Source organism: Trichoderma camerunense (assembly GCF_050948025.1).
Source record: "Trichoderma camerunense strain CBS 138272 chromosome Unknown V8C40scaffold_9, whole genome shotgun sequence".
In the NCBI taxonomy this organism is placed as follows: Eukaryota; Fungi; Ascomycota; class Sordariomycetes; order Hypocreales; family Hypocreaceae; genus Trichoderma; species Trichoderma camerunense.
The window spans coordinates 152,965-177,761 of NW_028145361.1; the positions used below are offsets into that span (position 1 = coordinate 152,965).

A 24,797-nucleotide genomic window follows, 5' to 3' on the forward strand; every position below is an offset into this window, starting at 1 on the left:
AGTATAGTCCAGATTTCTTTCTCCTACCTACTAGGCTAGACACAGCATCTACATCTATAACTGTATGTATGTACCGAAATAGCTCAGATGCGCTATAAACTGCATAGATTATGATATCGTTACGAAAATATTTTCCGTAGATCATAAGTATAGAATGGCAAATGTGTTATGCTCTGCTAGTTCTACGAAACTGCCTTGCACGGAAGAGTTCAGCGCTTCCGAGCCACCCCTTCCTCATCCGTAGCAACAATATCCCTTCCATACTCTCCATCTTTGACAAATTTCAAGCTCTCTTTTTCCATCTATAATCATCATTCGTTCATATTTTACACCCACGCATCTTTGGCCAGATATCCGCCTCTACTTTATAAATTCTCCCCGAGTGTTCGCGTTGCCCCTGACAGCCACCACTTGCCAGCCGGTGACTGATTTTGCAACTCCTCGTCCGTCCGTCCATATTCCTCATTGGATATAAAGCTTTTTGACAGCTGGCCGCCAGTCTCTACTAGTACCTTGTTTTTATTAATGCCCAGCACACGTCGAGGTTGACCGCGTTACTGATCTGCCAGCTGGTCGTGCTCCAGCCCGTGTATTTATTTTCTTCTGGCGCGCTCTCTTGTTTTCTCTTCTCTTCTTCCTTCCATCTTCACCCACCTTCAACCGAGTCTTGTTCGATCAACAACGCTCTCTCTCAAGCATCATCACTACCATCACTCACTTAGCAATCACTCAATATCAGCGAGAAGATCCCTATCAATCTATCAGCATCAAACAACCCCCCTTCGTGAGCAAGTTATCTTCTTCTCCCTGCATCTCTACCATTTCAGATTCTAGCCTCTGCCATCATGCCTACAATGTGAACTCTCGCTGACATTCTAGACTTTGGAACAGCCTTAGCATCTTGCTCTCAAGATGGATCTCAGCGCTAGCTACCGCCTTGGTTATATGCGGGACTGCATCTACCGTTGCTACAATGTTGCCGAAGAAGACTCCCAGTCGAAGAACCCTATACTTCATCACTGGGAGATGACTTCTCCGGGTTACAACTACCATTTCTGCGCGGTTCATCGTGTCTATCACTGCATGGCTACCACCTCCCGAGTTGACCAGCCATGCTGTGGCGAGTGTGCCCCTGCATACTACAGCCAAGTCCCCCAGGTGACCTGGGTCCGAGAAAATGACTATCATTTCTCGTTCTACAGCGTCCCCCCTGACTTCCTGCGACTGATGACGGGTGGTATCGTCCAAGGGGATGCTCGTGGCCCGTCCGTCCGACTCGCCACCATCTTCCCGCTTCCCAGCGACGTGCCAGAGCATGGCTCGGCGCTCGAAGCAGTCCCTCGACACGACGCCACATATCGAGAGCTCGGTTCTAACTTGATGGCTCATCGACGCCACCCCGGCTTGTTCCTCATGAGGTTTGTCGACTACGACGGACTGCCTGGTTGGTTGCTCTGTGGTCGTGGCATGACTCAGGACTCGTTTGCGCACCTTGCCGAGGCCGAGCATACTGGTGACAATGTCATGAAGTCTGCTCGGCTCTGGGCCTGCCAGCAGCTGGGATGTACCATGCCTCAGGATGTCCGCTGGATCCTCTGGTCTATTTACATGCTTGCCAGCAAGGCTCTTACCAACCCTCGCCCTACCGACCAAGAATTCTGGATGTGGCGCAGCTGGCTCTGGTACTGGTATACCAAGGCTAACGAGCTCGCGGCATACTACCAGATGGACATTTCCAGCCCGGATGAAGATTGGTTCAGCAGACCCCCATCCGACGTCCACCCCTGTAACGGCATGGCTGAGAGTCATGTCTCTGCCGCACAGCGCGATACTTCTATGCCGTCCGACAACGACGACATTATGGACCAGTCATTTGTGGCCTCTGATAGCAATGGCGAAGATGATGCCTCCAAGGACGCTGCTTCCAATGTGTCTGGATCTGCTACCAAGTAAGTCGCCACTGTTATTACCGCCGTCAATGTCTTTTGTTGTACCTGTAGACAAGCAGAGACTAACATTAAACCTCTTTTAGCCAAAATCATTCGGAATCTCCCGGTGCCGATTCGTGGTCTACCGAGTCGTCCTCCACTTCGTCTTCTGAAACGCCTTCTTCTGAGGCTGTCGCCCGCGAGCCAACCTTTTCCATGACTGGACTCGCTACCACTCTGGCTTCTATCGACGAGGATGAGGATTCTGAAGCCGATACCGATCAGTAGGTAATGGTTGAGGAAGATTTATCCTTCGCGGTCTATAAAAGACACCGAAGAAGACAGTCCCGGCGATGATCCAATCCTCTCACTTGGAAAGCTGGAGACTATTTTGTGGTGTGGTCCATGTTATTCTACCGTTCATTTTTCTGTTTCACTTCTTTCGTTTGGTCGCCATGAAAAGCTTTTCTCCTTGCTCGACTTCAGGATGGAGAAGCAATTGTTATTTGTCTTGCTTGCAAATTCCGGTCACGATAAGCTACTAAAAATCTCGGTTTCGTCTACTGCCATTTTGTTGCTTTTGCCTACAAATCACATCCAGGGTCAAGGGAACTTTGGAAAGAGGACTTGAGCAAAGCAACTTTACAAAGCAAAAACGACCACAAAAAAATCTGGGTTGATTCGGTCTTCGGTCTTCGTTCTTGTTTTGCTGCATATTCCGGTCAAGGGTCACAAAAAGTTCTTGTTCTTGTTTGCTCCCGTTTTCTTGCTGCTCAGTACGGTCATTGTCAACGGAAAGGGAAAAGTACGGCTCGGTCTGCTATCGTTTTGCTGTTTTCAAAAGAAAAGAAAACCAAGAAAAAAAAAGAAAAAAAGAAAAAAGAAAAAAGAAATTGATCATGTTTGGTTCTGTCCTCTTTGCGGCAGATTACGGTTAGGGTCGGCGACATGGGAAAAGTTCTGCTTCGTCTACTGCTATTTTGTGGTTTCTTGCCTTGCTACAATTTGCAATCAGGGGTAAAGAAATAGTCTGGTTTGATCTGCTTTTGGTTCTTCTTTCTACCCCTTTTGGTTTCTTCATTGGAATTCTACACTTTGGGGAGAAACACATCCAAGCGACATCTAGTACACATTCTTTGTATCTTGTTTGCTCTGAGCTGAGGTCATAGCACTGATGGCTGTTGGAATGGCACGATGGTTGGAGAACCTTGGGAGTTGGCATGGAAGCGAGAGAGGATAGCTGAGCTTAGAGGTAGCGCTGGTCTGCCAGCGATGTTTGAGTTAATTGAATGAGTTATGTAAATGCTGATCTATTGCCCGTGATGATGTTGTAGATGTTGGAGGGAGACAGGATGAAATGCTATTCCTTTCTATCTTTGCACTGTTTTTACTCTAGTAGGTGTCTACTCTATCAGAGTCTATCTATCTTATGGCATGAACGAAGCTCGTTTGACCCAGCCTTGACTAACCAAGCTACTCAAACCCCCATCTCTACTTCCAACTATCACATCAAGACTTCATCTCTCTTACTCCTCTCAGTTTCCCATGGCCAACGAGATATACACCCCCCACGCAACTCCCGCCAACGCACCCACCAAGTTCCTCCCCTGCACAGACTTGACCAGCGTAAAATTGACGAGCGACACCGCGGGCCAGAGCTTCGCAGCAGCAAACATGAGGGCCCAGAACTCTGCCTTTGACGCGGCCCAGACTCTACCAAAGTCGACGCGGTTAAAGTCGACGGCGCCGGCGCTGGACCAGTACTTTGCGGCAGAGGGTAAGTTGGTGATGCGCGGGGCGTGGACCATTGCTTGGCGAAGGGAGTGGGTGAAGGTGCTGAAGAGGAGGGTGTTGAGGGCGGCGCCGATGGTTTGGTCGAGGAGGAATTTGAGGATGGTGTTTGTGAGGGAGAGGGGAGGAGGCTGTGATGATGGGGATTTTTTCTTGGAGTCTGAGGGGGGTTTGGGGGAGGGGTGTGCGGGAAATGTTGACTCGAGAAAGTCTTGCCTGTTGGAGGGTTAGTCAAGATGTATGTATCATGTTTTACAAGATGCTTGTTATATGTTATGAGGGTATTATTTGGTGGTTGAGATGATGAAGAATACAAGATGGTGGGAGTGATGGGAGGGTTGCAAGATGGATGGAACTCACCAGAGAAAGTTTGGCGGCGTGCTCACCACGGCGAAGAGGACATATTGGAACACGGGCACCCAGTCTATTGTGACAGCTTCCTATCGGTCAAGACTCGCATTAGTCGACTCTTATCTTTCATGAAGAACTTCAACAAAGAGATGGACTGCGAATATCATTATGTCTGAGAATTGTTACTCACGTTGTTTCGGTATGCGGTGATGGCCTGCGCGAGGATATTGGACAAGGCTGCCAAGAGGGAAGATTGCAGTGTTGCCTGGATGATGGGTGACGGTGCCATGGTTGGACGGTGCTGTTGCAGATACAACTTATGATGAATATATGTATGTGTGTCAATAAGAAATGTTTGTAAAGAATAAGTAGAGAAGGAATCAAGAGAGAGAGATAGTATGGGTGGTATCGGCTTTTGAGTCGAGGAATTTTCGAGATGCGAGGCAGGATTAGAATTGTTATAAAAACCGACGGATGGAGCAATCCTGCACAATCTAACAGCCACTGACTAACGTTAAGGTAGCACTAGCGATAACAGTGTGTTGCGTTCCACCAGGGCTACGGAACTCCATTGAAGCCTAAATCAGCGGTTTTATAAGCAGCAATTCGTGATGACAAGCTGTTCAATATAGCTGACAACACGTGCAGAGCCATGCATGTTATGTCGAGACCGTGCCATGTCGTGATCAATGCGACCTCTAATACGGCGATATCTTCCAAGCATGTCATTTCATTTCACATAAGAACACCTGTCATTACGGACAGTGTAGATTGCTTTCTTTGTATCTTCTGCTGCTTTTCTGTCTCAGCTGATTATATCTCGGAAACGTGGCCCCTTCCAAGCAAGCACCCGCATGATCCTCTCCTCTCCTCTCCTCATCTCTCCTCGTCTCTTCCTGGACAAACCAAGGCTTTTTCTTTCTTTCAATCGAGAAGCAACAAGCGTCGTCTGGTGAATAATTAAGTGGAACAAGTCTAACCCCCGCAGTGGAGCGGAAACCCTCAAAACGCCGCCGATAGCGCCAGCCTCACGCCTCAATGCCGGTCCATACCATATATGCACATCACATCTTGACCTCTTTATTCCGTGTCTAACGCCTTTCGTGATATCCTGTGGCGCCCTTTTATCTTCTTTCACAGACGCAAAAGCTAAGGCTCATCTTCGACGCCTCATTCCTGTTTTTATTTCTCTGTCCCCCTATGAAATCAATTTCAAGGCCTAGTGAGAAGCCACATGAAGAATAGCTGGACAAGGTAGGAATAGAAGAAAAGGAACTGTGTCCTCTGGTTTCGCTTCACCCGGGTGTCGGTTTGCATAGGTCCTCCGGAGTTTGTGGCTGTTTCAGGAAGAAGGACGTATTTCAGAGATCGCATCTAAACATCAGGCCAATTAGTATTGTCATATCAGGGGGGATGGGTGTTGGAAACCTACCAAGAAAAGGGAGTTGGCCAAGAAGGTGTAGATAAAGACCAACCAACCGACCCAGCCTCCGGTACCCTTGCCGCCGTTGACAATCTCGGCAATGGCAATGGTAACAATGATGCCAACAAACTTGTAGCCAGAGTAGGCAATCAGATCAAGTAGTTGAGACTGGCTGGAGATGCTCAGGAGGTAGCATCCCACCTTCAACGCAATGATTTCGAAAATGACAACGCCGAGCGCGATTGTTGCTGTGTATCCGAGAAGCTCAGGGTTAAACTTGCCCCTCACACCGGCAACCAAAGTGGATAGAAGAATATACGTGACCAATGCCATAACTACATCGACCATGTTCATGTTAGCTACCGTTCCCTTGCGTGTAACTGGTAATTCGATGCGCGCAACCGACCTGGTATATACATATCGGGGCTGTTGATGTCGTCTCGCGGTGGCAGATAGCGCAGCTCCTGGCCGTTTGCCCCCACGGCTTGTTTACGGGACCAAGGCTTGTGTCTCCAGGGGAACAGGACCAGGAAGAGCTTGTTGACGACGTAGAAGTTGGAGACATTGAAGTAGTACTTGAGCGCGGAAACATTGACGTAGCGGCCGATCTATGAAGCAGAACATCTAGGTTAGCTGGATGGGAACAAGAAACGACTCCGTCCAAGTAAACGGGGACGGGGACGGGGACGGGGACGGGGACAGGGGCATGATGGACACACGTTCTGTTCCACATATTCCTGGCCGTGCTTGAAGGCCGTCTGGCCAAACTGCGCGGCCACCTGCGCCGTGGGATCGTTCATGAACTGGCCGTATGCGCCAAAGGCATTGCCCATGTTTCCGCCCTGCTGCTGCTGGTAGGGATTCCCGCCATAGCCGAGCTGCTGCGACTGCGCGGACCCCGGAGGCGGAGGCGGTGATCGGAGCTGGGGAACCGTGGAAAAGTGCTGCGGCACCGGGTGGTGCAACGGAGGGGACTGCGCCGCCCGATGCATGTTTTTGGAGCTGAAAAGAAAAGGCAGAAGACGAGAGAAGGAAATGCTTTTTTCAGCTCGGAGGCGAGGGCGCGTCGAGGCGGGGAGGCTGTTGGTGAGAGCCTGGCTGTGGCAGGGAGAGGTGAAGGTGAAGATGGCGATGTTCGAGATGCCAGGTTTGAATTGAACTGAAATGTGGTTGACTTGGCTGCTGCAGCGTCATACATGCACCTGCTGGAGGCGCTGAGCTCGATGCGCGCATTGGGGGCGTTGCAGGGGGCGAGTACTTCTGAGTACATGCAGCCACGCGCGGGACCCTGCTCGGTCAAGGTACAGGCCCCGTACTGGGTACTAGAGCCGCCATGGGCCTCTTGAGTGCTATAACGTGGCCTCTAGGGAGTTTTTGGGCCCTTTTTACACTATTTCACCAGCCCATTGACACGTGATCCGGCTTCTGCCATTCCGCGTCGGCAGCTATTAATCGCTAGAGTAGAATCCCATCGCGTACTCGTACTCTGGATTCCGATATGGATTGTAATTGTAATTGTGGAATTGCAAAGAGGCCAGATTCAGCTCGGAGACGCCTCGGCTACCGATGGAGTTAATCGACAAAGTGGTGGAAATGCGCGGGAGGGTGTGCCGTCTCCAGAGCTGAAGAACCATTGAACTGCTCGCCTTGATTGATTGTGCCTTGCATCTTGCTATCGTATCGTATCTGTACTTTGTCGCCACCTCACAACTGCTAGCGCAAAGTGGTCTCTCGACTTGCGCCTCGACCTGACTCTGCCTCTCTCTTCACCTCTGTCTCCTCTCTGCAAAGACGGTGTGAGATTTTTAAAATCTCAGTTATAATACATAATTACCATCGCTTTGCATCTTGGTTTTGCCAGGGCCGGGACTTCTTTGCTGGCCTCTTCTCGTTGCTTTGCACTTCCACCAGCTTCCACTCCTTATCGTTTATCTGGATGACTACACCTACACCTTTTCCCTGAATTTTCCTTTCACCACTTCCACTCTCTTCCTCTCTTCACACCTCTCCCCAGGTCGCAAACTCCGTCTCGAGCCTCCCGAATCGACAGCGACTCCCTAATTCAACATGTTGGATGCGTTCGAGATTCTCACCACGTCTGGCGTGGTTCTCTGGTCCAGGACATATGCGCCCGTCAGCCCCTCCATCGTCAACAATTTCATTGCCGACACGTTTATCGAGGAGAAGACGGGCACCATTGCGCCCACCGATTCGCAGTCGGCCGCAACCAATCCAGCGTACAGAAGCGATCAGCACACTCTGAAATGGACATTTGTCAAGGAATTAGGCTTGATCTTTGTGGTATGCGCATGATCTGGGCGGTGCAAGTACTGTTCCGCGTACATACGTCTGGTATACTAATCACTTTGCTACATCAGGTTGTCTACCGCTCTCTGCTGCACTTGTCTTGGGTCGATAAGCTTGTGGATAACATTAAAACCATCTTTGTCGAGCTATACGGCGAACAACTCACCAAGCCCCATACCACCCTCGTCGAATGCCACTCGTTTGGTGAATATTTCGACCAGCAGCTGAAAGAGCTAGACAAATCGAGTCATGTCGGGTCTATAAGTCCTATAGACGAGGAATCCGCCTCCCATCCCGCGGCAGCAGGCCTAAAATACAGAGGCCATGCTGCCAATGGTACTGCTGCCCATGACACCACATCAGCCGATTCGACACCTATCCAAACACCCAACGCTTCACGTCCCTCGACTCCCGGCAACTTGGTTGTTGCCAAGGCTGGCCCTGTGGCCAAGATGTCTAGAAGAGCCCGCAAGGCCCACAACTCCGGTTCGGCACCTGCGTCATCTGGAGACGAGGCGTTGGCTTCAAGTCGACTGAAGAAGGGCGCCAAGGCGACGAAGAAGGGCCGCAAATGGAACGCCGATGGTTTCGCTGACGAGGAAGACGACGATGTACAGCTGGATTATTCCCGGCCTAGTCTCACAAGTGACTCGGAGGCTGAGGCGATTGGGCGGTCCAGCGCTCTGGATGCTGTTGAGTCGTCTACTTGGGGATCCACAAGCAAAGGCAAGTTTATTCTCAAGGACTTGGGAGACGAGGTGCACGACATCTTGGCCTCGGCAGAGGCTCAGAAGGCCGAGAAGGCCGCGCGAGCAGACACCAAGACTGGTCTCTTGGGCTCTGGAGTCAATGCCATCAGTGGGCTGTTCCGAAATGTGGTGGGCGGCAAGACGTTGACCAAGGAGGATCTCGACAAGGCCATGAAGGGCATGGAAGATCACTTGCTGCGCAAAAACGTGGCGCGCGAAGCGGCCGTTCGCCTCTGCGAGGGTGTCGAAAAGGAGTTGGTTGGTGTCAAAACTGGCAACTTTGAAAGTGAGTGCAGATATTGCATTACCCTCCCCCCTTTTTTCTTTCACTTTGTCTCTAAGGAAAGGGTTACTAATTACATGCACCATAGGTATCAACGCCAAGATCCAGGCGGCAATGGAGTCGTCTCTCACCAAAATGCTCACTCCCACCTCATCCCTCGATCTTCTGCGCGAGATCGATTCCATTACAGCTCCCCCAGTCACATCTCTGCGCAAAGCTCGGCCCTACGTCATCTCCATCGTCGGAGTCAACGGCGTCGGCAAGTCCACCAATCTGTCCAAGATCTGCTTCTTCCTGCTGCAGAACAAGTACAAGGTTCTCATCGCCGCCGGCGACACTTTCCGTTCGGGCGCCGTCGAGCAGCTCGCCGTGCATGTGCGAAACCTCAAGGAGCTGACGGCCCGAGAGGGAGGAAGAGTCGAGCTCTACCAGAAGGGATACGGCAAGGATGCTGCTGCTGTCGCCAAGGACGCTGTTAATCATGCGGCTCAGGAGGGCTATGATGTCGTTCTCATCGATACGGCTGGGCGGAGGCACAATGACCAGAGACTCATGTCCTCACTGGAGAAGTTTGCCAAGTTTGCCCAGCCTGATAAGATTCTCATGGTTGGTGAGGTACGTTTGCGGATTCACATCTCCCCCTACACTTAATAAAGCATGTTACTTATTTACTAACTATCCACCCAGGCTCTCGTTGGAACAGACTCTGTTGCCCAGGCGCGCAACTTTAATGCGGCCTTTGGCTCTGATCGCGCCCTAGACGGCTTCATCATCTCCAAGTGCGACACCGTCGGCGACATGGTCGGTACCCTTGTCAGCTTGGTCCACGCGACCAACGTGCCTGTTGTGTTTGTGGGAGTCGGCCAGCATTACTCTGACCTAAGGAACTTTTCGGTCAAGTGGGCTGTACAAAAGCTGCTGAGCAGCAATTAATATGTATAACAAAAAATCATGAGTAGACGACAAAGCCTTATCCTAGTATTAGTAATTGGATATAATACGAGTTAATATGTATCACTACAACTTCTTGTTCGCGTTCTCCCTGTCAACCGTCACACAACTAGCAACAAGCACACATCAAAACAGCAAAAAAGTTGTTCAAAAATCTCATTGCAAGCTTCATTTAGTCCATTAATACTATAAGTCTGCAGACTAGTTCCATACTATGCATCCGCTGCCGTTTCGGCTCCGACTAATCCATTCCGTGCGTCCATGTCGTTTCAACCCCCTTTTTAGAAGTCACATTAATCACTAGGCAGCATGAAATGAGCGACCCGAAATTCATATCCATCCCTCCCACCATGCCGTATCAAAAAGAGAGAAAAGAAAAAGAGAAACAAGTAGGAACAGAAACTAGGAAAGAAAGAAGAATAAGAGAGAGAAATAGAATCAAAAGCTCAACACGGCAAAAGGCCAGCGCCAGAGTGTATAAAGACGATGAAATGTAACAGTAATTGAGAAGAAATAATATGTACCAATATCAGCCGCCAAAAACACTTCCAATATAAAACGTCTCTCTTTTTTTCATGTTTGTGAATTGTTGGTGTCGTGTTATATATGTGTATACCAATCTGAGGGACAATTTTTTTTTCGGGTTTTTGTTTTTAGAACTTTGCGTGTATCTTCAACCATGTGAATATCAAACAAACAGCACAAAATTCAAAGGGGTATCTCTTCTAGGGTTGTGTGTAATCGCAGTCTGGTATTGATTTGGGGGGTGAATCATCTCAAATCACAACGTGGGTAGTATATATCTCTTCTTCTCGAGTGAAAAAATAGCGGGCATAAGCGTTAAAAACAAGTTACAAAGGAAAGGTGATAAATATAAAGAACAATGTCTTGTCTCAGGTTGTGATAAAACATTGCTCGAGTAAGCCTCTGGCATTTCATGCCATCCTCTTCCCCGTCATCGCGACACAGCAGGCTCAGTCCTCCTCAAAGAAGTCATGGTCGTCGAAATCCCCAGGCTGCGCGTCCTCATCATACACAGTTTGGTGTACCATGGGAGGTGTCACTGGTTCAGCCGCCAACTCTAGACGTCGATGAGGGACCTCCTGAAAGTGCGATTTGTCAGATCGATGAGACACGTTGGACTCTCGGCGTGTTCGATCCTGAACACTCTGGCCTGTGAATCGCCGTCCGGTGCTGGAAAACGCGGTAGGCTGCAGGCGGCCGTCCGGGGTAGGGGACTGCCGAAGCGCTGTAGCTGGAGGCGTAAGAAGTCCGCTCATGATGCCGCCATTCTGCATCGAGTCATTTCTGCTCTTAGAGGGAGTGGAATTGCCCGTAACAGCGGGCGAACTCAACACTCCTGAAAGGCCTCGGAAGCTAGACTGGCCACTCTTGCGCCAATTGCCCCAGGCAGCTGCGATGGGAGCAATGGTTTGCGCTACACGCGGTGTTGCGGCTTGGATTGTCTGAGCAATGTTGGGGAGAGTGATGGCTGAGCCACCATTCATGGCTCTCTCACGCTCTTGTTCCTCCATTTGCAAGTTGGCCTTGAGTCTGATGGCAGCATCCTTGACGGCGGCGCGGTCAAACCTGTCTCCTGAGAGCGCCACGATGATATCTTGGAGATCTCCCTGTCTCACAGCAAGAAGTTCACGCAGCCAGCTAATCTCGTCGTCCCGCTTAGCGATCTTGGTCGCAGAATCGGGGTCAAGTTCAGCGACGGTCTGCTCAAGCTCCTCGATGCGCTGTTCGCGAGCCTGCAACTGTTCTTGGAGAACCATGATGGATTCCCGGAGAGCTTGTGGGGAAATCTTTTCCGGCATTTCAACCCGCTCTGCTGGTTTCGCCATCGTGGGGCTCAAGAAAGAAGAGTCAACGCCAGCCGACTTCGCAGCTTGAGCTGCGGCGGCAGCGGCCTGCTTCGTAATCTCGAGCTTCTCCTCAAGATGAAGGATACGGTCCTGCAGATGTTCGGTCTTGGACGTGGACAGACTGAGGCGCTCCAAGAGGTGTTGCTCTGTTCGCTGTCCATCCTCAACTGCGTTGTGGACTTGGCGTTCATAGCGAGTTTGGATGTCCTCCAATTCGTTTTGATGCTTGCGCTTGAGTTCATCTAATTCGCTGGCATTGCTAGATTGAGCACCCTCGAGAAGCATCTCGTTCTGAGCCTTAGCAGTATCAATCTCAAGCTTGAGATTATCAAGCTCAGCGCGCAACTTGGCATTCTGCTCCTCGTACTCTTCACGAACAACGTTAACCTGGTTGTTGGCAGCGTCGAGCTCAGTCTGCAGAGACATGCGAGTTCTCTTGACTTCGCTGGCCCCTGATTCTCGAGCCTCTTCAAACTCGCGCTGGTATCGAGCAGAAGACTGGTGAAGCTTGGCATTTTCGGTGCGTAGCTCAGAGAGCATCTCCTCAAGGCGGTTGCACTCGTTGACAGCACGCATACCAGCCCGCTCATTATCTTGGAGTCGCTCCATTTCAACCTCGAGGCGTTCTCTGGTCTTAGATTCAGCCTGCAGCCGCGCTTCCAAGACATCTTGGCGTGCCAACATGGCCTGGTCCCTCTTGATGCGTCGCGCGTTTTCTTCGGCGACCTCGCGGGCAGCCTGGCCCATATCCTCTTGAAGAGCGAGGAACTTGGCACGCCACGACTCACGGAGTCGCTCGTTTTCTTCGAGCTGAGAAATGACGTTGTTGAGAGACTTGTGAAGGCGCTTATTCTCATCCAAGGCATGGCCAAGTTCACCATTGCTGCGGCGTGCGGCCTCATCAGCCCGCTCAGTCTCCGCCCTCCAGGTGTTGTTGTCCTGGCGGACGTTGCGCAGATCGGCTTCGAGGACATTGATCCTGTTTGCCATTTCAGCTTGGTGATGAGTCCAGTTATCACGAGCAGCCTCCAACGTAGTCAGTTGCAGGGCACTCTTGCTGGCAGAGTGCTCAAGTGCCTTGATGACCTGTTCTCTTTCTTCCACCATTTCACGTAGTCGAGCCTCTTCTTCGGAAGCGTTGCGAAACAGGCGCTGAATTTCGGATAGGTTATCCTCGGCAACACGTCTGTTCTTGACTTCCTGCTCGTTGGTGTCCTCTTGGGTCCTTAGCCTCTCTTCGAGATCAGCAACACGTTGGTCGAATACACTGCGGTTGATAATCTCGATTTCCACCCGAGTCTCCGCGGATTGCAACTTTCGGTGGAGCTCAGCCGCTGCATCTTCTGCGGTTCTGCGCTCAGCAATCTCCCTTTCAAGCTTCTCTTGGTCTTGGCGATGTCGCTGCTCCAGCTCTGCATTCTTTGCCTGAAGTTCGGAAATCTGGGCAGCAAGCCCTTCATCGGGCTTAGCTTGAAGCAGGTTCTCAAATGGAGCAGAAGTGCCATCATCGCGAGGCGTAGGTCTGGCACTCGAAACTAACAGGTCCTTGATCTCATCTAGGGATCTCAGCAGCGTTACGTCCTCATTAGCCTCCATGGTGGTGACCTGCTGGCTACGTTGCTGCGTAGCGAGAGCTTCGACGACAATCGAGCGAATCTGATCCAGTCTACGGTCTCTCTTGGGACTCGCTGAACGGCGAGGAAGTGGTTCTTCATCTTCGTCATCAGCATCACTTTCTTGGTATTCCATCGAGCCGCCACGGACGTCGCGTCGAGAAGAAGGAGCACGCTGGTCTTTGGATGAGAAAGTTTGTTGGAGAGAGAGTAGGGCCTTCTCAAGAGGCTCGAGCCTGGATGCCAACAGGGTACCGACGACTTCATTGACGCGACCGTCGAAGAATTGGGCACGATTCTGAAGCTTCGAGTGTTCGTCCTCAGAAAAGGCGCCTTCCCAATCGCTGACGGGCTCACTGTCAAGTTCGCCATCCCCAAACGTGCTGCCACGCCTGATGACCTGGGCGCTCAAAGGCGGGTCTACAAATGGATCTTCCAGCTCGGTACTCAGCATTGGGTGAGAGGCATTGTCCGGTATATCGTTGTACTGACGCGGAATAACGCTCCTTCCTTCACGTGCATGATCCGAAGGAATATGTAACTCCTCAGACGAGTCATGGATCTCGACAGATGGCTGAGGATATTTGAATGTCTCAATGGACTTGTTAACGCCCTGAGATTGATCCATCTCCATACGCTGCATAACTGCGTCAATCTCCTCAAATGTAGGCTCGCGCCTCTCACCGTTGGTGGTAGGCGTGGGGTTCAAGGTGCTAGCATCTTCTTGTACCAGCTCAACTTCGGCATCATCTTGCTCAGCAGTAGGGGCGGGAGTCGGTTCTGCAAAGCGGGAGGCGGCCAAGCCTGACGGCTTAGGCAATGCAAAACGAGACCCAGCAAGGCCCTTGGGAGTAAGTTTGCGTCTAGTATCCGGCAGTCGAGGATCTTCAGGAGCAGAGAGAACCTGAGGCTGTGTGGATTCGGAGAGTCCTTCTCCATCAGAGCGAGGCTCAGTCTCCTCGGGGAGAGAGACAGGGGTAGCCACTGACAAAAGCCTAGGCGTATGTTCAAATGACGAAGTCCACTTCGCAGATACTTCGGCTGGTGAAGTCTCAGAGGGCGCGGCAGTGGTAACTTGGGTGTCAATCTGGTCAACGGACGACATAGAAGTGTCGGCGGGTAAGACAGCTTCTCCATCAACTGAGCCTTCCCCAGCAATGCTTCGTGACTCCTTAACCGATGACTCCACCATTGCAGTCTCTTCCCCTTCCTCTTCTTCCTCTTCCACTTCTTCCTCTTCCTCTTCTTCTTCCTCGATCAAGTCCTCGGCAGAATCGTCTGGTTGATCAGCAAAGAGAGGTACGTCATCAGAATCAGACAAATTGGCACTCCTGGCCCTCTTGACTCTAGAGATGTCGCCAACACTTCCGTCAGGGTCTCTCACGTCGCCATCATATGCCGCCGACGGGTCGGCAGACGTAACGCTAGAGGGCCTCAAGATAGGAACCGCTTTAGACTTCTTAGTGATGTAATCATCAGGGGCAATGTTGAGATTGTTGATGTTAAAGATAGAATCAGTCCGCCTCGGGAAACCTTTGTTGTTGGACTCGACAGGGGCTGGGGCCGAGTTGTTTTGGGACTGGAAAGGTGTGAAGGCGGGAGCATCAGGTCGGAACTTGGGCCCAGATGAGGAAAAGCTGAATTCGCTCTGCCCAGGAGCAAACGCTGGAGCATTGACGTTGATCTTGCTCGCCGGGGGCTGTTGTGGCGGAACTCCAAATGGAGTCTGGTCCATGTCTTCGGCGGGAGCAGCATGGAAGACTGCAGGCTGGAAGCTGCTGGCAGAGAAGTTGAAAAGGCCAGGAGTAAAAGTGTTGGTGGGGTTGAATTTGAACTCTGGCGCTTCCACATTGAATTTAGACAAGGATGACTTGCTATCTTGAGCTGAATGTTGGCCACCGCCGTTGGCGAGTGACACAGCGTCCTGCCAGGGGTTGCTTGAAGCAGACATATTCTTCTGGTGTTGGCTAAAGGCCGCAGCGAAGTCAATGTCTTGTATCGGGGTGCCGAGGTTGCTAGGGTTGGTTTGTATTTCCTCGTAAGCTTCGTCAACACGCTGGGTCTCGGGAATGTCATTCAATGGTGGGAATCCGGTCTGGTTGATATCCTCAGAAGAATCGTTGTCCCGATAGAAGTTTTGCGTAAGAGAGTGTCCGCGGCTGTGAGGTCGTGGATGATGCAAGACAAGAGGCTTGCTTGGCTCGTTGGCAAAATGCTCAACCTGGGCAAAACCTCCGGCGGAAGGTTGATGAGCATGTGCAGGCACAAAGGGCTGGTGGTTGATGGACTCCGCTCTGGTCTGAGGATTATAGTCTTCGTGCTCCAACTCATTACGCAATTGTTCTTCCAGGTGATACTCTGCATCGTCAATCTCAGCCTGCAGTTGATCGGCATTGCGCTGCGTAGGCTCTGGAGTCTTTGAAGGGCTCTTGGCCAATTGTTCTTCCTCCTCTTCATCCTCCCTAACATCTTGAAGACGGGGTGACGCTCTAGCATATTGCTGCGGCAGGTATTGCAGCGATTGATGTCTCTGATGCAGGTTAAACGCCGGGCTTCCGGCCTGGTTGAACCCATCAATACCGTAAGGAGATTGAGGAGAAATCATGCCATTGAGGCTCATGATCGACGGCGAGTCGAGAGGACTTAGCCCTTGCAAGACGCCAGCCTGGTTTTGCCATCCTTGAGGTGGCTGTTGGAAAGGAGAGTTGTTGGCGGGGAATGAGATGGACTGTCGTGTACCAAACTTGCCATGCACACCAAAAGGAACTGGCGAAGCGCCCGTTGGCAAGCCAGGGCTCTGTGCGGCTGCAGCGCCGGGGATGAAAGGAGACGGAAACGGGAAGCCGGGTATCGCATGATTGCTGGATGCTGAAGACGTCGGAATTGGAGGAGAGAAGGGAAGCGGAGGATATTGAGCCGAGGGCATGCGAGACGGTTGTGAGGATATTGAGGGCGCAGCATCGGGCTCATCACCGCAAAATGAGACGCCAAGGGCTCTAAGCTTGGCTTCTTGTAATTCATTGACGTAGTTCTTCCATGCTATGAGTAAGTGGTGGTGTTAGTCATCACACCCGACAACATAAAAAGGATAAGAAAATGAAAAGATTAACTCAAGGCCGTCAGACCAAATGAGATAGAGAGAGAAAAGAAACTTACCATTCAAGTCTGGCAAGACTACAGTGAAATCCCGGTCGTGGCGCTCTTGCGCCAAATCCTCAAGACTGGGCCAGAGCTCTCTGCTTTGGGACTCGCCCACAATGTGTTCCTCGGCCGGCAAGTCGAAACCGTCTACATTGTAGCCAAGCTCCGTCCATGAATCAAACATGCGTTCAATCTCGTCCTGTCGAAGTGGGAGCGGCGGCTGTCCTGGGCGACCACGCTCATCATCTCGCGGGATGAGAATCATGATGTTCTTGCCCTTCCATGGTACCTTCTTCTTGATTCGGGGTACCATGATAGGCGGTTCCCTAGGCAGAGTTTTATCTGCGACTTTGATGGCGGGCATAGTGAAATGCTCAGCCTCAGCGGGCGCCATGTCGCTGCGGTGCTCTGGGATAGGCAGGGCTACAACTGAGCCCGTTTCGGTGGCGGCCGAGCTTGCCATTTCGTCGTCGATATCTGCTTGAGTGGGGTCGCCGGCCTTGAGAGTCTCGATGCTAGAGATGGCGCGGGGATATCGAGAGGTGGATCGAGACTTTGCTCTATATCGGCCGGAGGGCGTCGGTGTTCGAGGATCTCGACGGCGGTAATACTCGGTTTCTGAGCCGCTCAGTGAAGAGTGCTCACTGCTGTCTCCGTCGCTGAACCAGAGTCGAGCCTCGGTATTCTGGTCTACGCCGGCGGTGTGGGTGCGGATCCAGCCCTCGGTGAGTCCCCTGTTCCTACGCCTGGCCCTCTGCACAAGAACGGCGGCAGCGGCACTGGTAGGTAAGAGCGACGGTGCCGGTGCTGGGGTTTGCGGTCGTCCCCCTACGAGAAGAGGCGGCGGGCGCAAGAAAGGAGTGTTGATATCCAAGGAGTGGATGGGGAAGCTCTCGGACCCCTCGCTCTCGGACTCGTCGCTGGCGTAGCTCTGAGTCTGGCGACGGAGGTTGAGGTCGCTGCGCAGGTAGGGAGAGCCCCAGCTGGCGGTGCCAAACTGCTCGTCGTCAGAAGCGAGGTTGTCGTCGCTGTCGTCCTGGTCGTCGTCGTCGACCTGGAAATCGTGAAGATCAAAAGCAGGTGCCCTCAAGATTGCCGAAGCCCGTTCGGATAGCTTGGGGGCGGGAAGCAGAGGGAAGACGGGAGACGATCCGAGGTCGTCGTCTTCGTCGTCGGCCGTGGAAGCAGTCGACAAGGCGGGAGACGTGGGCGTTCTTGATCCCCCGCTGGAGTCTCCGGGGCCGTCCTGCGCAGGTGCAGCAGGAGGATGAGGGATTGTCGACGACGGAGTTGGAGACGACGTCGTAGCGAAGTTCTATACGGGGACAAAAGAAAAACAGAAATCGAGAATTAGCTACTCTGCACTTTTAAGGCACATGGCGGTGTTGCTGCATATGAAGCGGGCCCCCATGCCGTGTGTCGGATTGGAGATGTTGCTCACCAGGTGAGATCAGCGCAGACGAAAAACGTGTTCGCCTGCAGCTGATTCTCAACATCCGCCTACTCGAGGTCCCTCTACTCTTACTCGTCCGTCCAACCGACCGTCCAGTCAAGCTGCCAGGGACACCACAAAAAAAGAACAGCAGCGGGTGGCCGTCTGGGGGGGTGAAAATACGCGACGCGTTGACAAGCCGCCGCAGTATTCAAACCTGGAACTAAATAAGAAAAGGGGGGGCGGTGGGAAACGGAAACTGGGGACAGAAAAAGGCGCGGGTGTGAGTGCAAGCAAGAGTGTGTGTGTGTGCGTATCGTATATCTGGTCTCGTCTGGCTATCGGGAGTCGGGAATAGGAATAGCAGCAGCAGCAGCAGGTCAGGCCAGAGACGGCGAGTTCGACAGCCTTGCAAACATGAAACGAGCGCCGGGACGAGCAGACAGAGCGATTCGATGCCACATTGAGAGGGCGGGTCTGGGGTGAAGGAGAGGAGAAGCCGGAGACAGATTGGACAGCAAGAGATGCAGAGAGAGAGAGAGAGAGGAGGGGAGTGAGCAGCTGCACGAACAAGCAAGGCCAGGTGTCGTGGCCCAGTGGCCAGCGAACAGCGAACAAGCAGCTCCAGCGCCCTGCTTTGGGCGTGAGTTGTTTGGACGGATTGCGACCAGGCCCTATTTGCGATGGCATGTATGGCCACATCGTACTCCATATTATTTAGTAGGTGTTATATGCCCGTATTATGGAGTCGAGACGGAGGGTAGCAGCGGCAGCAGCACTAGCACATGACGATGCTGCGTAAATTCGCAGGTAGCATCACCACCGGTGCCAGAATTTTAATGAGGTCCGGGGTACGAGTCTCATAGTAGAGGTACTTGGTCGTGATGTGATGTGGACACGAAAGAGGCACTTAAGACAGGTATCTCACTACTACGAATAGTCGCAATAACTGAGTCAATTCACCAAAAGGCCAAAAGCCCGCTTGCTCGCACAAATTACCGACAACGCAACATCCCAGCTCTGGACTTTTTCCAGACATAACGCCACCATATGCGGCAATGTGGACGCCATGCAATACAGCTTGTCAACTCAAAGATGTGTCAAGTTGGTGGCTGAAAAAGGCTCGTTGTGCTGGCGGTGACGAGCGGCTTGTCCGCAGCCATGAAAAACGAAGAGGTATCCGGTACCTACACACATATGGGGTCCTCGTACTTGTACGTTGCGCACACGTACCAAACGTGGAGAGACATCTCGAAACGCTCGGGTAAAAAAAAGAGAATCATCCATGACTTGCCAAACTGAGCTTACTGGAGCTCCCAAAGTAGCACTCGTACTATTGACATTTCGTTCCCCATGCTGAGTGGGAGCTGCTAAACAAGAAACCCCGTGCTAAGCATGAACCAGAGATGCCTCTACTTTCATCCTAAGTACCTCTAGATAACGCGCCAAAGGCCTTTAGAGCGTTCGTGTTAGCAGCGTCCGTGTAGAATCGCAGTTTTTGGGCTGTGGTTAATGGCCGGGCGCTAGCACAAGAGGCAACGGTACTCCGAGACCGTGTACCAAACGGCTGCTGCGAGAGGTCACTCACCTCGAATGATGACCGCTAAAAGCTGTCACGTTGAGATACAAAAGCGATTCACGTGCTGCGCAGATCAATGCTTGATTCTCATGACCATCCATGCCGATTCGGGCACCCTAAGCAATTTGCATCCATACCCACGAGCAGCTTTTTATAAATATTGCGTCAACATACTCATGCTACGAAAAGAAAAGACATCAACCCTCAGCATCTCGATGTCCAACTTTCCTCCCTCCACCAGCGACCACTGTTGTACCTCTACTTCCCTAGCTCCAGGGGTTCGGGGGTCAGACCTCGGGAGCTAAGACCCAAATAGCAGGGGCCACAATCCCACGGGACGAGGCTACGCATACAAAAAACGAGCCACCGTCACGAAAGTTTCGTGCCACACCCAGGCCCTTGAAGGGAAAATCCCAAGAGTATTTTTTGCGGAGCATGGGGGAATCTTTAGATTGACCTTAGCGCAATCACCTCTTGGGAATATCCCTGCGCCCATTTAATGAGATGCTAAACAAAAAACAAGAAAAGATGAAAAACGACAGCCAAATTGTTCCCCCCAAGCGTGTGCCAAGTGTGCCGCCGTAATAATAGAGGGCGTGCGGAAAGACACAGGATTACTACCTGTACGGCTGCCCAAAATGCAGCCCACTTTGATGCGACGCGCTCGCGATGCATCACGGCGGCTAGTCCTGCATTTGCATTGTCCAGTTGGAGCTGCGCCATTGGCTGGGCCTCAGCGAGAGAGAGAGAGAGACGCGGCATCTGGCCAGGGATATGTGTCCAGGGCTGCAGCTTGTTGTTTTCGAAGCAAAAGGGAAGACAGGACGAAAAAGCCCTTTTCCGAGCCTCCATGCATTGTGTTTGCCTTGGGTATCGTGATTGGGAAGTTGGGTAGCATTATCCCGTGCTGACATCTGCTACGAGAGCCTCAGCATCAAAGAGGAGACAAGAGAGGGAGAGAGATCAAGGTAGGTCTGCGGATGAGTTTGTCCACTTGATCGCCACAAGGGAAAGCCATAATGAGCCTGCCAGGTCGGGGTGAAATGTCTCTAAAAACAATGCCTTGAAAATCTGAGCCAGACCTTTCCCCATTGTAAGAAAAGCAGATACTGGAATCAACTCCACGTAGTCATTGTGCTTCAGACATTCCAAGGGAGAGACAACTGCGACAATGTCGTAGCATGATTACAACATCTCGTCTAGACCCATGACTGACCACATCATAAATGCAGACCTTCAAACAATGATACAAAACGAAGAAGCTAGACACGAGACCATGAGACGTAAAAAATTGTGTATATTCAGTGTTCCAAGTAATTAGGTAGGTATCACGCTTTCTTTCCCTATAAACAGTATCAATTCTATATGCAAAGCAACAGAAAAATAAAAGGGCTCGCTATGCAGTAGCCTCGCTCAGAATTCTTCTTTTTTTAAATCCTTCTCACTCTCTTCCAAAAGTCTGCAGCATCGCCTGTCAAATCTTTTCGACATACATCGTAACCCATGCTTTGGGGTGGACCATATCCGCATGCCGCAACAGCTGCAAAAAGAAAAATCTCACCGCCCAAAAAAATCTTAAAAGTTGGCCGACGCATTTACTGGCTGGTGGTAGTTCTCCAGCGTCGACTGGAACGGATTCCGCTGGCCACCCGATGAACTACCTCGGGGAGACTTCTCGGCGGCAACGATGTCGGCGTTGTAAGCCATGAGGCCATCGGCTTCCTCGGCATGCTTCTTGCGGCCCCAGACTCGGAAGGCGACCAGAATGAGGGTGCCGAGGATTATGGCACCGCCAACGCCGACGACGACACCGATAATAGTGTTACGGGTCTGAACCGACATGCCAGTAGCTTTGGAGTTCTCGGCGTTGAGGGCTGCTGTCTCGGTGGTCCTTGTCGTGGTAGTTTGGGTTTGCTTAGAGCCATCAGAGTTGGTCTTAACAACAACTTCGACCTTGGTTGAGACATAGGTAGTTTGCTGTTCTGACTTATCAGAAGATCCATCCTTGTCGTCTCCTCCAGCGCTAGTCTTGTTTTCGCTGCTTCCCTTATCGCTAGACGAAGTGCTTTGGGGGGGAGGCGTCGTGGATGGAGCAGAGGCGGAAGGTGTGGTCGAGTCAGAAGGAGCCGTGGTTGAGCCAGCCGAGGTGGAAGAAGGAGAACTGGTGGTGCCGCCAGGGGCAGGAGTCGTAGAAGAAGATGAGTCTGGGGGTGGCGTAGAAGATGGAGGAGCAGAGGTACTTGATTGTCCTTCATCGGAGGATGTAGAATCAGCAGACGAAGAGCTGGAGCTTTGGGCCGGTGCCGCCGAAGGAGTTGAGGATGCTGGGGGCGGGCTGCTTGCGCTGGGAGAGCCGGTCAAGTCATTCAGAGCACCGGAAAGGGAATCCGCTCGTCGAATCAATCCTCGGTGGTGAACTTTTTGGTTATCCCACCAGGTGGCCTGGGCCATGCAGAGGATGGACACCACTACGACCAGCACCGAAATAAGCCTTGAAGAATACATGATGAATATCTCGAAGCAGAAGATAGACGAAGGAAAGGGCTGAGTTCAAGTTGACGCAGAGCAAAGACTCGGGGCTCTGATTAGTTTGGATCGTCGAAGCTTGCCTTGGACGTCGAGACAGATGGATGGTTGAGTCGAATCGAAGCCGCAGGGCTGGTAGACGCGATACTGGGGTTCTCCCCTCCTAGCGCTTTGTCTTTTGATGGACAAGACGGCAAGCTAGACGGGCGAATTACTGTCAGAAAGCTCCCGGTGATGAGGCCAGGACAAAGAGAGCGGATGGTCGGACGAAAAGAGTAAGAATGAAAGAAAATAAGGTGCGTTTGTATGTTGGTAGGTGGAAAGAACGAATGGCGCCGATATGCGAAATGAAGCGATGACCTAAAAGGCCTTGTTCCGGGTGTGTAAAAGCGTCAAAACGAGGGACGAAAAGGAGAATGATTGAGAAGTGAGGATAAAACGAGAGTGTTTTAATATTGAGGTGACAGGGTTTGACAAACCGGCGAGAGCTCGTATTCAGTTCCGGCCAGCGGGAAAAGGAACCCCCCAAAATCCCACCAGCGCAGTGCCACAATGCCAGGCACTTGGCGCACTGTGCGCGGATGGCAGAAACGACCCGAACGCTTTGTTGTGCCGGCCATGTCAGGACTAGGGCTCTCGGGGCAGGCCGCCTAGCTCGCTGTAGCGGCCTGCGCCTCCGCCATCTTCTGCCCTGTGGACCAGCGCCAGCCAGTGCGAGACGGGTGGCCTCCTACGGTGCTGTGCTGCGGACTCATGTTGGTCTGCGCTCTCAATTTCAGGGTCTTCAGCAGCTAGCTGTCTGTCACGCGACTTGCCCATGATATGCCTGTACAGTGCTCTGCCTGGGACCAATATAAAATAGAGTTATTGCTTGGCCATGGATTTACAGTAGGTATTTCGCGATAGCATCGATATCAGGCCAGAGCAAGTCGTGAGCAGACGACCATCATCACATCTCATCTCATTTGCCGGAGACGTTAGTAGTCGCTAGCCGTCTGTGTTGCTTCTAGCGCGAGCTAAAATTAGCTCAGCTGTCTTATCCTCTGCTTTGCACAGAGCTATGCATTTCCAAACACATGAACTGGACGTGCGCAAGAAATAGCAACAAATCGAGGGTTCTTGTCCCTGATTGACCAAACTTGAAATTGCAAGCACCACTGATACAGAACTGGCCAATGGCTGGATGCGCGTCCCAGTTTGAGTGGGCTAGATTGGACTGAGGTCGTGGCTCACACACTGTGCTTCGCCAGTATTCCGTATGATGGATCTGTACACAATGCCTGCTTGCTTGCATACTGTGTTTATATTGTACGCGCAACATGCTGCGCGCAGGCAGGTAAACGCCGTGCAATCCGTACGACTCCGTACGGATCCAATGGAACCCGAATGGCCTCGTGCTTTGGCGCCCTCACGAACGTGTTGACGCCCGTGGCCTGTCGTCTCTTCTCATCGTTGCTCCCGATACCCGCCGGCACCGTGACACGTCGCTCTCCTGCCCAATGATCCCCAGGGTTTCATCGAATGCCGAGTCAGTGCGACAATCGTCGCAAGCCTCTGCACGCTGCCTCTCTCCTGAGTGCTGCAGCTGGACCAGTGCTCGGTTGCACTACCCGCAAGCCGCGCAGATTCATTGGCAAGACATGCCCTTTGTACGGAGTACTCGTACGACTTGCCGGTCCTCTTGCAGCTCCCGCACGCACTACGTATGCTCCCCAGCACAGTGCGCCATCTGCCAAGAAGCAATTGTGCAGATTAAGTCCCGGACAAATTCAACACAGCCCAGGGAGCGAGGCCGCAAGTAGCCACAAGATTCGATCAAGGAACGGAACGTGGACGGAGTTTGCGAGTACAGGTAATCATACAGTATTGCACAGCCACGTCTTTTTTGTCCGGCTAGCTTGGCCAACTTGGCGTCTCTGCGATCGACAGAACTTCGGCATAGCTCCGAGTTATGACGAGCCTTGTTTATGCATCGTTTGAAAAGCTTGAAAACACTCGTATCAATTATATCATCAAGGGTGATTTTACTTTTTTGGAAACAGGAGAAAACAAGAGAGAGGAGCTCGTTTGTAATCTACCCTTTGTCCTTGACGTTCATTACGGCCCCAGTAATAATTGAGCACGGAACTGTAGCCATTGCAGCATGCATAAGACAAGGATGAAAGGTTACTATGTAGTCTAAATAGTGCCAAGTTTTATTATCCAGTCAGTTTGTTTCACACTGACCACTACAGTGAAACTGTCATGTCCCAGAACAGGAAGGAGAGACCGATGGGTAATGAAGATAGGTAGATGAAATGGACAAAGTCGATATTATTGACAGGAAACCCGTCATATGCATGGCCAATAGAGGTACGATAGATAGCCCTGGGGCTATTGACGTTGCTGTAGTTCTAAAAAGGGTAGCACTCAATTGAGTTTGCTAGTCTCCAAAGCCCTAAAAAGAAGCTCCTTCTAGTGCCGCTTTTTTTGGCCGCTGCACTAAATGGTTGAATGGCAGAAACCAGCGCGGGAAATAGGAGGTTGTATCTTGTATCCGCGGGCCACGCCTATTTCAGATGAGACAATGAGAGACACCCATGACGTCAGGAGGATTTGCAACCCAGAACAAAGAGAATCAGCAATTGCTTTCAATGGCGGACTTTTGCGAATTCCGGCACTTGATCGACACTTTCTAAAAGAATTGAACCAAAGTGGAAGTGCATCAAATTACTCCGGAACAGAGAAAGGCAAGAAAAGTCCATCAGGGGTGCTTCTTTTCCTCGGGAACGAGAGTACCGAATACAAGCAATTGTCACGGGAAGTAACGACCAGCAGCTGCCACTTTTGTAGAAACATCACATGATAAACCC

The 24,797-nt window shown here is 51.6% G+C and overlaps 6 protein-coding genes across 6 annotated transcripts; 2 read left to right on the plus strand and 4 right to left on the minus strand.

Annotated features, from left to right (window-relative positions):
• Nucleotides 1–912: 912 nt before the first annotated feature.
• V8C40DRAFT_287457 (uncharacterized protein) lies at nt 913–2,493 on the plus strand (the record flags this gene model as incomplete). The annotated part of the gene is made up of 2 exons (XM_083222720.1): nt 913–1,949; nt 2,033–2,493. The coding sequence occupies 2 exons, from the start codon at nt 913–915 to the stop codon at nt 2,214–2,216; spliced, it is 1,221 nt and encodes a 406-aa protein (XP_083072899.1). The 3' UTR covers nt 2,217–2,493.
• Nucleotides 2,494–3,233: 740 nt separating this feature from the next.
• Nucleotides 3,234–4,716, minus strand: V8C40DRAFT_244947 (Mpv17/PMP22 family protein). The gene is made up of 3 exons (XM_083215768.1): nt 4,261–4,716; nt 4,080–4,159; nt 3,234–3,935 (listed from the first exon to the last, which is right to left on the minus strand). The coding sequence occupies exons 1-3, from the start codon at nt 4,357–4,359 to the stop codon at nt 3,464–3,466; spliced, it is 651 nt and encodes a 216-aa protein (XP_083072900.1). The 5' UTR covers nt 4,360–4,716; the 3' UTR covers nt 3,234–3,463.
• Nucleotides 4,717–5,158: 442 nt separating this feature from the next.
• Nucleotides 5,159–6,587, minus strand: V8C40DRAFT_221250 (protein transporter YIF1). The gene is made up of 4 exons (XM_083212214.1): nt 6,213–6,587; nt 5,900–6,101; nt 5,503–5,828; nt 5,159–5,444 (listed from the first exon to the last, which is right to left on the minus strand). Exons 1-4 carry the CDS (start codon nt 6,483–6,485, stop codon nt 5,283–5,285), a joined length of 963 nt encoding a protein of 320 aa, XP_083072901.1. The 5' UTR covers nt 6,486–6,587; the 3' UTR covers nt 5,159–5,282.
• A 417-nt stretch (nt 6,588–7,004) lies between these two features.
• Nucleotides 7,005–9,849, plus strand: V8C40DRAFT_244950 (signal recognition particle receptor subunit alpha). Its single transcript, XM_083215769.1, has 4 exons — nt 7,005–7,794; nt 7,872–8,835; nt 8,921–9,447; nt 9,520–9,849. The coding sequence occupies exons 1-4, from the start codon at nt 7,561–7,563 to the stop codon at nt 9,763–9,765; spliced, it is 1,971 nt and encodes a 656-aa protein (XP_083072902.1). The 5' UTR covers nt 7,005–7,560; the 3' UTR covers nt 9,766–9,849.
• Nucleotides 9,850–10,649: 800 nt separating this feature from the next.
• Nucleotides 10,650–18,552, minus strand: V8C40DRAFT_287459 (uncharacterized protein; the record flags this gene model as incomplete). The annotated part of the gene is made up of 3 exons (XM_083222721.1): nt 10,650–16,306; nt 16,424–17,723; nt 18,412–18,552. 3 exons carry the CDS (start codon nt 18,550–18,552, stop codon nt 10,758–10,760), a joined length of 6,990 nt encoding a protein of 2,329 aa, XP_083072903.1. The 3' UTR covers nt 10,650–10,757.
• Nucleotides 18,553–20,701: 2,149 nt separating this feature from the next.
• Nucleotides 20,702–22,406, minus strand: V8C40DRAFT_244954 (uncharacterized protein). The gene has a single exon (XM_083215770.1). It carries the CDS (start codon nt 21,922–21,924, stop codon nt 20,995–20,997), a length of 930 nt encoding a protein of 309 aa, XP_083072904.1. The 5' UTR covers nt 21,925–22,406; the 3' UTR covers nt 20,702–20,994.
• Between the last annotated feature and the right edge of the window lie 2,391 nt (nt 22,407–24,797).

Excerpts from the sequence above, each read along its gene's own strand:
- V8C40DRAFT_244947 (XM_083215768.1), bottom strand. The coding sequence starts at position 4,359 with ATGGCACCGTCACCCATCATCCAGGCAACACTGCAATCTTCCCTCTTG. Across the intron at positions 4,160-4,260 it reads TCACCGCATACCGAAACAAC|GAAGCTGTCACAATAGACTG; the intron begins GTGAGTAACAAT and ends CTTGACCGATAG. Across the intron at positions 3,936-4,079 it reads ACGCCGCCAAACTTTCTCTG|GCAAGACTTTCTCGAGTCAA; the intron begins GTGAGTTCCATC and ends ACCCTCCAACAG.
- V8C40DRAFT_244954 (XM_083215770.1), bottom strand. The coding sequence starts at position 21,924 with ATGTATTCTTCAAGGCTTATTTCGGTGCTGGTCGTAGTGGTGTCCATC.
- V8C40DRAFT_244950 (XM_083215769.1), top strand. The coding sequence starts at position 7,561 with ATGTTGGATGCGTTCGAGATTCTCACCACGTCTGGCGTGGTTCTCTGG. Across the intron at positions 8,836-8,920 it reads CAAAACTGGCAACTTTGAAA|GTATCAACGCCAAGATCCAG; the intron begins GTGAGTGCAGAT and ends CATGCACCATAG. Across the intron at positions 9,448-9,519 it reads AGATTCTCATGGTTGGTGAG|GCTCTCGTTGGAACAGACTC; the intron begins GTACGTTTGCGG and ends CTATCCACCCAG.
- V8C40DRAFT_221250 (XM_083212214.1), bottom strand. The coding sequence starts at position 6,485 with ATGCATCGGGCGGCGCAGTCCCCTCCGTTGCACCACCCGGTGCCGCAG. Across the intron at positions 6,102-6,212 it reads AGGAATATGTGGAACAGAAC|ATCGGCCGCTACGTCAATGT; the intron begins GTGTGTCCATCA and ends TCTGCTTCATAG. Across the intron at positions 5,445-5,502 it reads TGGCCAACTCCCTTTTCTTG|ATGCGATCTCTGAAATACGT; the intron begins GTAGGTTTCCAA and ends CCTGATGTTTAG.